Below are 12,356 nucleotides of genomic sequence, written 5' to 3'. Positions count from 1 at the left end.
TATTAATGTTTTAATTAAATTTGGACGGATCAATGTGCACTGAGATAAATAAGATTTGTGTCATAGCTTGATCTACTAACTCTTACCAATTGTTAATTTCTTTTATTTATTTTCTTATAATTTGCTTACGTACCTAATGAAAGTTAATTCATTTTCTTTATTATAACTATATATAGCATATTTAACAAAACGAAAGGAAAATTTACTGAAATTTCATTAGTTTAGGAGCTACTTAATTGAATACACGATAGTTTGCAATATAACGAATCTTATCAGATTTTGGTATCTCTGTATTTCAAGATACATGAAGTCACTAAATTGTTCTAGATACATCGTTATGCAAGTGGATTCATATGTATCTGGATACATAGACAACTCTCGTTTGTTTCCCTTCCATCTCGCTTGTCACTCTCTTGTGTATCTACGATCAAATAATGTGTATTACACAAGATACATGTATCTAGTGTAATTCGCATGTATCTAGGATACATACATAGACAAATATCGTTCGTCTCCCTACTGTTCTCATCGCCTCTCATTATTTCAATATATCTGGTAGCAAAAAAACATATATCTTAGTATGACTGACTTGAAATTTAATATAAAATTATTAATTAGTCAGATAAAATATAATTATTTTAAAATATAAAAAGAATTAATAAGTATATATAATAGAAATATTTGTGTAATTAGATAGTTTCTCACAAGAAAAAAAAAACCTTTCTTTTTAATGTTTTCAAAAAGTTTCTCATACTCAATTGAAGCTACTTACATATTCAATCCAAGCAATTTAGATGATTGAATAATTAGACAAATCAAAATGAATTGAATTAATAAATTAATCCAATTTTAAGCCTTAGTGATATTAATTTCACCCAAAATCAATGTAACAAAATAAGGAAACTTACATAAATATATTATAATAAAAAAATATTTATTATTTATAGCAATAATATTTTTTTTCACTTGGTCATTTTTAATTCATTTATAATACAAGTTAAATACATATTACAAAGAACAATTTATTATTCACATATAATACAAGTTTTAATAATGGATAATGCATTTATCACACATTTTAATACACTTATATTACAATGTGACAATTTTTTACCAAACAAACACAAGATATTTCAAAAAAAAATTATAATTCAAATATATTGCATACATAATTTCACTTATTTTTTAAAATATTTTAATTCATGTAATTTTTCCAACAAAATATTACTATTATGAATTTTCTCCTTTTTTTTCTGTTTTTAGGTATAAGATGGAGACTTGAAGTAGACAAATAAAGAGATATAAATGGGAAGCCGTAGTAATAATAAATACTCTTACTTATATATTGTCGATCTATATGATGTTAGAGAAGAATTAAGTTGTTGCAGCTCCTATTTTTAAATGTTAGGTTTTAGGAGGCAACAGAGCTGGAGTCTAGTGTTTGCTCAACTTATTTGCCAACAGATGTATTTATTACTCCCTTCATTTCATCATAATAATAAGTTCGGATCTAAAGTGATGGGAATAGATTCTCGAAAATTCAGTAATAACGCAGTTCTTTAGTTATTGGCAATAGAAATGAAACTTGCTCTATTCGGCACATATAATAAAATCTATTTTTTTAAAAAAAAAAGATTGAAAATCATCAGAATTCATAGACTTTAAATTTTGAATAATTAGTTTTTATTTGTTTAAAATAGTTGTGTTTGACATAATCAAGAAGGTTTTATTTATATTCTTATGAATTCATTAACTCTATCTAAATGAGTTGATTTTATGTGAGAAAACATTAAGGGCTCGTTTGGCCATAGATTTTCCAAATAATAATTGGGGAAAAATTTGGCAAATAGTATTTGTCCATAAACTTTGTCATTATTTGGTAAATATCTCAAATTCTCAAATACTAGTTTTTTTTTTAGTATTTGGGCCAAATATCATTATTTGGGATGTTTTGAAAATTGAAAGTTTACCCCAAACTTTTATTTTTTACAAAAACATCCTCTATTGTTGCTTACGTTGTATTACATAATTTTTTATATTAATTTCAAAGCAGTGATGAAATATTCGGTGAATGTGATATGATAATATGACTATTGATGAAAATGATAAATAATTGGCTCAAGATAACAAAGTCATGTGTTTTGTCTATTTCATGGTGTATGAAATGATGTTTGTTGCACTCACTCAAAATTACCACATTGCTCTAGTGTCATGGACACTATTTGTTATTGTTGTAACAAAGATCTAATTGACTTGTAATACAAATCATATTTTTATAAAAAAGTGAAATATATTTTCCAAATACTATGGCCAGACACATGGTGAAATTTCACCCAAATAATATTTGCCAAGAATATTTGAAAATCTATGGCCAAACGCTAGCGAAGTAGGTATACTATTCTTGTGACTCAAATTATTTGTCATGTTCCTTCGTTAGTATAACACTCTATTAATTAATTTTATCTTGACTTTCTAAAATAAAAAATAATTTGAAATAACTATTTATAGAAATCACGATAAATAATTTGAGATGTGACTAAGCTAGAAACACCACTAGTCACTAATATGAAACATAAAAATCTCTCGTGTTTTCTCTAATGTTTGGCGAGAAATTAATACTCCCTTGTTTTCATCTTAAAGGCTACGCTGAAGTTTGAACAATCACTTTATAGACCATTAAACATGGTTGTTGTATAGTAATTATTTTATAATGTATATTCATGTATTGTATTGATTATAATGTAGTGTATAATATTTTAATAAATATGAATATCATTTTTTATCATTGCATGATATTGTATATCAATGATTTTAAGAATAAATCTACGTGAAAGTAGAGTAAGAGATAAAAGCCACTGTAAAGTAGTAGATGAAATATGAACATTAAATTTAATAAATAAAGATAAATAATAAGAAGAAATTGAAAAAAAAATTGTCTGATCACATCAAATAAATTGTTTCATGAAATGAAACTTTTGCATAAAATTTTGATGCAGTAACGATCAAAATAAATATCATATTTAGATCAATAATATAATACAATAATTAATAATTCATTTTCTTGAAAATATTTTCTCGAAAAAAGTGTATTTTAAGTTAGTGAGTAATAATATCAGGCTATTAGAAAATTGGATAATAGTATTAAAGATTTGTGATAGTGTCTAAGCATTAGTTCGAGTGGTAATATTAAGTTAAGGAAATGAGATTGGCGTGAATAATTTTTAACTAGATCAGGTCTCGAGTTTAAGCACTTGAGAAAGAAAAAAATTTAATTGAAAGAGTCCCTCTCCAAAAGAATCTGACTGTCTACGATAGCAAATTCAAATTTAATCGAGCCTCAAAAATCTAATCATATACTTACAAATGATGAGATGTTATCCAAAATAACATCAATTGTCTTTTAAGGTACATTTTTTTGAAGTAAATTAAGGTACATAAAAATGTTTTTTCACTTTTCAGAATTTACTACTAGTTAGTACTAGCTAGTAGTCTAGTACTATTATTTTCTTTTCTTTTGTAAAAATAAACTTGAGATAAATTTTTTTATCTTTTCATAATTTGTACACAACTATTATTACAGTCAGATTTTATGTAACATATGATAAAAGTTTTTGTTTAAAATTTATATATATTAACAATTTTGTAAACAACTATTATTACTAGCTATAGGTTTATATCATTTCTCAGTATTTACATATAAATGTTACTCCTACTTTTATTTAAAACATAAAAATTACGTAACATTGAAAGACATCTTAATTTTAAAGTTCAAACCATGAAAACTTAAAACATTTCAAAATAAATATTTTGACTATGATAGTATTGATTTCTCCCTATAATTAAAATCATGTTCTCATCATTAAACCAATAAAAAAACATGCATGAATTCTTTTTATTGGAGCTTTTAAGGCCATTTATAATTCTTCAAAATTAAAGTTATTAAAATACATATCACTTATGAATTATGATCGACCTTTCTTTAATACAAACAAATCATTTGCATAAAAAATGATTTTATTGGCTATTATTACAAAAGATCTACTGGATATTTAAGTTACAATTCTCTCATAAAATCTTATTCTTAATTCTTAATTATATATGAGTGATTTAATTAATTTATGAGATTAATTTAATTTGAATTATCCTTCAAACACTACAACAAAAATGATCATTAGCGGCATTTAATTCTTAATTGTCTCTATATATGTATTTTTTGGAGCAATTGTCACTCTTTGTATATGTCTATAATGCCTTTAGCGACATTGGTTTTAATAACACTTAACTAGTGCTGGTAAACGCTTTAGCACTTTTTATTAATGTTAATAACTAATGTCGCTAAAAATCGTTTTTGTCGTGGTGAAATCCCAATTTCTTTTTTATTCTTTGTAGTTTGACCATTTTTTAAATATAAATTTAGAGAAAACACTATAAGAAAAAGTCTCACTAAAGATAACCATGCTTTTTGACTTTCTAAGAATTAGGACATTTTCATTCTTCAAATGTCAATATAATTAAATAGTTGGAAAATTATATGAAAGTGACATATTTTGCCATTTAATCTCTAATTTCGCCGGAAAAATCACATCAAAATGGTGCCATTAGGGGTCCATATATTATTATACTCGAAATTTATATCAAATCAAGTCAATAGCAAAAATTTAGTTTCTTTTTTTTTCAACTATACATATGATAAGTGTATATCATATTAGATAACGCAAAACATCGAGCCCAAAATATAAAAAAATCACATGCATGCATGCATCCCCAAGAAAAAAAAACAGAATTAATCAGATTGTTTGATTTGATGTTGTTTAAGGACCTTAGCTTGTAGTGCTGATTTTTATTATCTTTTAACGTCGGAATAAGACGCAATCGTTAAAATCTCTAGTTTGTGCCTTTAATTTATAAAAAAAAGTGTGAAACTAAAGACTTAGTCCATCAGTCTGTTCAAGGTTGGGACTTAATTTATGACATTATTACTTTTTATCAGGGTAATAAAATGTAATGTATAATAAATATAAAAAGGTCATTAAAGAGAATACTCATCAAACAGGGTTAATATTCTATCTTTCGTGTTCATTTGTTTTGTATTAAATATATATACTATACTAAGCCAACAATATCATTTGATGAAAAATTAAGAAAATGTGTATGAAGTTTTCTAACATTATTTTTTTAAAAAAAAAATGGAGTGGAGAAATGTTCAAATTTGGGCCTCGCCACCCCTAAAATAAAGAAATATACTACTTTAATTTGCAGTTGGAACTTTAATGAAGTCACACATAATTTTGCTTATTGACCAAGTCAGCCTGGGACTTTGGTTTGTTTTGTTTGGGGGTGGGTGGGAGGGGAATAGTTACTTATTTTTGAGAAACAATTTTTCCTCTAATTACAATTATGTGTAATTTATTTAAGAAAATAGTATAGCGATTTGCGGGTGGTAAGGACTGATAATGAACTTGAAATGTTAATTATGAAACTTATTTTTTTTTACTTTCGGTATTTTCTTAATTTTCAAAGAATTTATTTTTTTAGTTATTTTGCCTATGAGTAAATTTGGTAATTTAAATTAAAATTTTATATTTATATATAAAAAAAATCACTTAATATATATAATATTTTTTAAAAGCGAAGTCAAAATTCTAACTTTCATTTTTGCTACTTCAGTATTTACTAAGAATGTTTTTTTCCCTTAAACGTCTCACTTTTCACTAATTATAGTAGTAAATAAAGGGTGGATTTGAAAAACCAACAAAGAGTATCTTTTTTCTAAAAACGTCAAATATTAAACAATTTTATTAGGTTAACACGACTACTATATTTGGAAGAGGAAGCAGTGTGCTGACAAATTATAATAAGAATATAAGCAATTCTAATAAAGGTTCTAAATTTGTGATAGGGTGGTAAGTATTTTATCTCCTTAATTAATAGATTTTAAATTTGAGTTTAGTCAAGTTTCAATGTAAGTATCTTATGTGGAGTGGGAAACAAAGAAAAGAATAACCAATAAAATGGCTAAGGGATGTTTTCTTACCCAATGTGAGAATTTTTTGCGTGAATTCGAATTTAGTCGAGCTTTAAATTTCTAATATAATGTGATCAATATCGAATACCGATTAAGAAACAAGAAAAACAATAAAATGGCTAAGGGATTTCTCAATGTAAAATTTTTCAATGTGAATCTGAATATAAGCAGACTCCAGTATAAAATGAATATCAAACACCAACTGGGAGAAAGAAAAGATTAACCAATTAATGACTAAGGAATGTTTTTTTTTGTGTTTTTTTCTCTATCTATTTTCTTCGAGAGACATTTAAACTTTTTTAGTGGGATAAATTTAAAAATTAAAGTTCTTCGATTTTTGAAAGTTAAAGAACTACAAAGTTATATATGTATAAACTAACTAAATTCTATCGAATTAACTATAATTAAAGTGACTATTGTCTATTGTCATTTGAATTTATCTTTTTTTCGAATGGAACGGTAAGAAAGGCGGAGGATAAAAGTTGGCAAAGCCCAAGCCTACGATATAAATATTTTAGAGTATGAAGCGAAAATAAAATTTAATTATCGAATTATAATTTTATTTGAATTTAAAATTTTTATTTGTTTATTATAATTTGTTTAAATATGTTATAATTTTTTATTATATATTATGGCTATTAACTATATATAACATTATAACAAACAAAAAAATATATTTCTAAAAATATTTAGACAAAAAATTTTATCATCCTTCTTTAAATTAAGATATAAATTTCATCAATTAACTATTAGTTCATCTGTATAGATTATTATCATTCAATTTAACCATTACTAAATCTAATTTTTAAAAATAGATCTCTAAACTATACTATCACAAAAATAATTCTTAGCATAAATAATATTCGAATTAACAAAGAATCCTAAAACTTTAGTCAATATTAGTTAATTCTCATTAAATTCAATATCAATATAGACTGTGATACCTATCTTAAAATAAGAAATCTGCATACATCGACAAAAGCACATAAGAGATATTATGTATATAAGTAAACAAGTCTATTAATGACGTAAGTCTAGGCTAAGAACAAACAATATCACTAACGAATTAAATAATTACACGTATTTAGCGATATTTACGAAGAGTGCTTGTATTGATACTATTTTTATTATAATTCTCCCAAAAAATTTTTTTTTTTTTGTTTTTTTTTTCTTCCCTCCCTTCCTATAGCCTATTGCTATGCATTCCTTCATTAATTACTTCCCACCTTCCCCTCCCCCTTCTCTCCATCCGTTTCTCATTTTCTAATTTTCTCCACCAAATCCTCTTTCTCAATTCATGCTCATTATATTTCATATTTATTATTATTTTTTTTATATATATATATATATGATTTTTCGTCCGTTACGTTAATTTTCTTACAAACATCAACCATAATTCTTGCCTTGTACTATGCTATTCATTTTTTCCTTTATATATAACATCATCCAATTCTTCTTATAATATAAATATATAACTTCCCAATATTATCATCATTACATTACAATTACAACTACTATTTAATTTACTCAAAAATCATCTATCATCATCATGTACATGTGATTAATTATTTTTTTTCCTTGTCCAAATTTATATATATTAATTAAAGAGATCAATGGAATACGGCGGCGGCGGTGGTGGTGGTGCTTCGTCAAGTGGCGGTGGTGAAGCCACAGATGCGTCACGGAAGAAGAAACGTTTCCATCGACATACAGCTCATCAAATTCAAAGCCTTGAATCGTAAGAAATATATTAACTACTACTTTTGAGTATTAATTATAAAAGGAATAATGATAATAATGATTTTTTTTAACTTATATATACTTTACCTAGTCATGTGTAAAAATTTTCGTTATGTTTTTAAATAGTTGTAGCTAGTAATATGTCTTTTTTTTTTTTTTCAATTTGTTAATTCCTAGTGGTTTATAGCTGAATCGAGTAGTTTTTTCTTAAACCTTAAGTATTTGTGTATGCGAATCCAATTGTTCGCGTTATTCTAAAATTCAGAATTCGTGAAATTTTAGATAGTAGTGTCAAAAAATAGTACTAATATTTTGGTGTTTTTGTACATTGTTAGTGTGTTCAAGGAATGTCCGCATCCAGATGAGAAAATTAGATTGCAGTTGAGTAGAGATTTGGGTTTGGCTCCTCGTCAAATAAAATTTTGGTTCCAAAATAGGAGGACTCAATTGAAGGTATTCATTTGTTTTGTTTAAAATGTAGTAGTAGTAGTAGTAGTACACTATTTTCATGTTGATGGAGTAATAAACATTAAGTTGTTGATTGTAGAGTCAACATGAGAGAGCAGATAATAGTGCACTTCGATCAGAAAATGATAGAATTCGATGTGAAAACATCGCGATAAGGGAAGCAATCAAGAATGTGATATGTCCATCTTGTGGAGGTCCTCCAGTTACTGAAGACACTTATTTTGATGAACAAAAGTTGAGAATGGAGAATTTGCAACTAAAAGAGGAGGTTGATATCAATTCTTGTTCGTATACATTTATTTTCTCTGTTTTGTTATGTTTATTTCATTTTCCTTGACATATGTTGTAGCTTGACAAGATTTCAAGCATTGCTGCAAAGTATATGGGGAGGCCTATTTCGCAACTTCCACCAGTGCAACCTGTTCATTTGTCTTCACTTAACTTAATGTCCATGCCTAATTTTGGACTAACTGGTCCTTCACTTGATCTTGATCTTCTTCCTGGAAGTTCTACGAGTACTTTTCCAAATTTACCATGTCCTACATTCAACATATCAGACATGGATAAGTCCCTTATGGCTGATATTGCTGGTAATGCCATGGAGGAATTGATTAGGCTTTTACAAACTAACGAACCTTTGTGGACAAAGTCCACAACTGATGGCAGAGATGTACTTGACATCGATAAATATGGCCAGATTTTTCCAAAGGCTAACAGTTCGCTGAAAAATCCAAATGTCCGTGTTGAGGCTTCCAGGCAATCAGGTGTTGTGATCATGAATGGTTTGGCCTTAGTCGACATGTTCATGGATGTGGTTAGTCTACCTTCTCTCTCACATTCCTTTTGTATAGCTTTTAAGTAACCTGATAGTGAAAATTTTGATCTGTTTCTCATAATTTTGTAGAATAAATGGGTGGAATTCTTTCCTACAATTGTTTCAAAGGCAAGAACACTTGAAGTAATATCATGTGGCATGATGGGCAGTCGGAGTAGTACGTTACAATTGGTAAAAAATATAGTATTAACTTCATTTTTGTAATTGAATTATATTCATATTGTTGTAGAGGCTGAAATTAGTCCTGCTTCCTGCAGATGTATGCAGAACAGCAAGTGCTTTCGCCATTAGTACCAACACGACAATTGTACTTCCTACGGTTTTGTCAGCAGATTGAGACGGGCTCGTGGGCAATTGTTGATGTTTCCTATGATATTACTCAAGAAAATATGTACCCTCCCTCTTCTTGCAAGGTTCATAAGCTCCCATCTGGATGCTTGATACAAGACATGCCCAATGGTTATTCCAAGGTTGTCGAAATGGCTCTAATAAGCTCTATAATACCACATTAGTCGTAGTACTATAGCTAATTTGTTAATTCTATTGTGGTATAGGTAACTTGGTTGGAACATGTTGAAGTGGAAGAGAAAGGTTCAATTCATAGGCTATATAGAGATCTTATATTTAGTGGTATGGCATTTGGAGCAGAGAGATGGCTTGGTTCTCTTCAAAGATTGTGTGAGAGATATGCTTGTCTAATGGTTAGCGGCAACTCTTCTCGTGAACTTGGAGGAGGTATTCTCAATGGACATATGTTTTTCACTAATTAATACTGTTGCATCAGGCTACCCCCCTCGTATAGTCGAGCTTGAGACTAACTATACTTGCAAACATAAGTGCTTAAATACTTGATTTGCTTGAAACTAATTCGCGTGTGATGCAATGATGGCAGTGATTCAGTCACCAGAAGGGAAGAAAAGCATGATGAAAGTGGCTGAAAGAATGGTGAGCAGTTTCTGTGCCAGCATAAATCCGTCCAATGGACACCAGTGGAACAACATTTCTACATTGGATGAATTTGAAGTTAGAGCCACGCTTCAAAAGTGCACTGATCCTGGCCAGCCCAATGGTGTAGTCATCAGCGCAGCTTCCACTATTTGGCTCCCAGTTCCTCCACAACATGTCTTCAATTTCCTTAGGGACGAAAGGACTCGACCTCAGGTGTGCATAGAAGACCACTTTTCGTTTATTTTGTAGTACATTATAGATTGTTTCTTCCCTCATTGTGTCTACATTTTGCCTTGTGCTAATTCAATTTTTTATCTTTTGACACAGTGGGATGTTCTTTCCAACCAAAATCCAGTACAAGAGGTAGCTCACATTGCAAATGGCTCTCACCCAGGGAATTCTATCTCTGTGCTCAGGGTAAATTTCCATAATCCAATCATATACTCCCTCCGTTTCAATTCCATTTTAATTTGTCTCAAAACCAGACAAACAAATTGAAACAGACGGAGTAGTGTATTTAACAAATAATGGAATGATTCTGATAACGAGGACAATGTTACATTGTTGCAGGCCTACAACACTAGCCAGAATAACATGTTGATACTTCAAGAAAGCTGCATAGACTCATCAGGTTCACTAGTAGTCTACAGTCCTGTTGATTTACAATCCATCAACATTGCAATGAGTGGTGAAGACACCACCTACATCCCTTTGCTCCCTTCAGGTTTCACAATATCACCAGACGGACGAGGGTCGGACGAGGCATTATCCATGAATAATGGTAGTACTATGGGAGCAGGGGGAGGGGGCTCACTAGTGACAGTAGTGTTCCAGATATTGGTAAGCAGTTTGTCATCATCAGCCAAAATGAGCCCAGAATCAGTAAACACAGTTAATAACCTAATAGGCAACACTATCCACCAAATTAAAGCTGCCTTGAATTGCTCCACTTCCTGATATCCAAATTTTTGAATTTAATTCCTCTCTGCTCCTTCTGCTGCCTGCTTTAAATACACAGTACAGATGAGAAGCTGGATCATGAATTCAATGAGCACAAAAAAAAAAAAGATCTTATTTTGAAGTTAGTTGAAAATTATGAATGCTATGCTTCTTTTCTTTCTTCATCAATATATAGTCCTGGAACTGACACAATGCCTTAATACATCCATATGCCCCCTGCTCCTACTGCTCCCTGTCAAAAAAGCTTTATTACAACTTTTTAACAATTTCGAAATTATGGTTTACAATCCTGGTACATTAGATCGTCTTTTTTTTTTTATGTTAAGGAGTCAAGAACGAACCATACATGTTCTATTCAGGCAAGAAACTTGTATGGTTCGGGTATTGACTTCTACACATGATTTTTTTTTCTTTTTGTTAATCTAACTATGATGTATTATTTTCTCTATATTTATGCAACATGTTTTTGGTTAGTAAAAAAAATGTGCACGGACACCAAAATGTGGTCCAATGTGGTAGAAAAATGACAGCCAAGAGTGGGACCAAAATAAGGACATGTTGAGAAAAAATTTATTTGCTAACGTCAAAGAAGTCCTTAATTCTCACCTATTCTAAATTAGTGTAATTTGTGGTCGGAATTTGTACTACATTACATTACACAAAAGATATAAATATATAATGTACAACATAATTTTATTTGTTTAGATTTTGTGCTGGATTATTATTCCCTACCTTTTCCTCTAGCAATTTATTTTACGATATTAATTCTTATTAAATAGTATTTTGAATACAAATATTATCAATTTGCTAAAATGAATGAGCAAAAGGAACGATTATTTTCCAATATACTTGTGATAGATAACAAACGTTTAGTCCTATTTTTAGGCCCAAATGATGTGGGATGGTATCCATTATTCTCATGTTTACAATGCACCAACTCTTTTCTTCCTCTAAGTTTGATGAAATGTTATTATGTTCCAAGTGAAAATACAAGCATCAATCAAAAACCTAGGTTGAATATATGTGTACCTTATTGATATTGATCAATTGTTTTGGCTACAGCTTATAAATGTAGACACAAGAGGGCGATCAATATATATGATGTGGCTTCGACGGAACTAATAACTCTAGCTCAAATCTTATATGTGTGTATGAGAAACATCATATATAAACGACTCGAGGTCCAGTGGTAAAAGAGCAATTATCAAAATTCATAAATTTTAACTTCTTCAAAATGATTTAATCAATTCCCCCAAAAGTTTCAAAAGAATCATTTGTTTTCTTCTTTATTCACTACTAATATACAACTCATTCACTCTTTTTTTTTTTTCTTGTTTGGGCCAGTAAAATCACTTTTTTGGGCCAGGGGACAGAAAATAC

The 12,356-nt window shown here is 29.2% G+C and overlaps 1 protein-coding gene across 1 annotated transcript; it reads left to right on the top strand.

Annotated features, from left to right (window-relative positions):
• The first annotated feature begins 7,284 nt into the window (after window positions 1-7,284).
• Window positions 7,285-11,459, top strand: LOC107021573 (homeobox-leucine zipper protein HDG11-like). Its single transcript, XM_015222262.2, has 10 exons — window positions 7,285-7,763; window positions 8,101-8,218; window positions 8,313-8,501; window positions 8,583-9,047; window positions 9,138-9,239; window positions 9,326-9,538; window positions 9,623-9,803; window positions 9,961-10,229; window positions 10,344-10,433; window positions 10,587-11,459. Exons 1-10 carry the CDS (start codon window positions 7,639-7,641, stop codon window positions 10,971-10,973), a joined length of 2,139 nt encoding a protein of 712 aa, XP_015077748.1. The 5' UTR covers window positions 7,285-7,638; the 3' UTR covers window positions 10,974-11,459.
• The last annotated feature ends 897 nt before the right edge of the window (window positions 11,460-12,356 follow it).

Source organism: Solanum pennellii, chromosome 6 (genome assembly GCF_001406875.1).
Source record: "Solanum pennellii chromosome 6, SPENNV200".
In the NCBI taxonomy this organism is placed as follows: domain Eukaryota; kingdom Viridiplantae; phylum Streptophyta; class Magnoliopsida; order Solanales; family Solanaceae; genus Solanum; species Solanum pennellii.
This window is presented reverse-complemented; position numbering and strand designations above follow the sequence as displayed.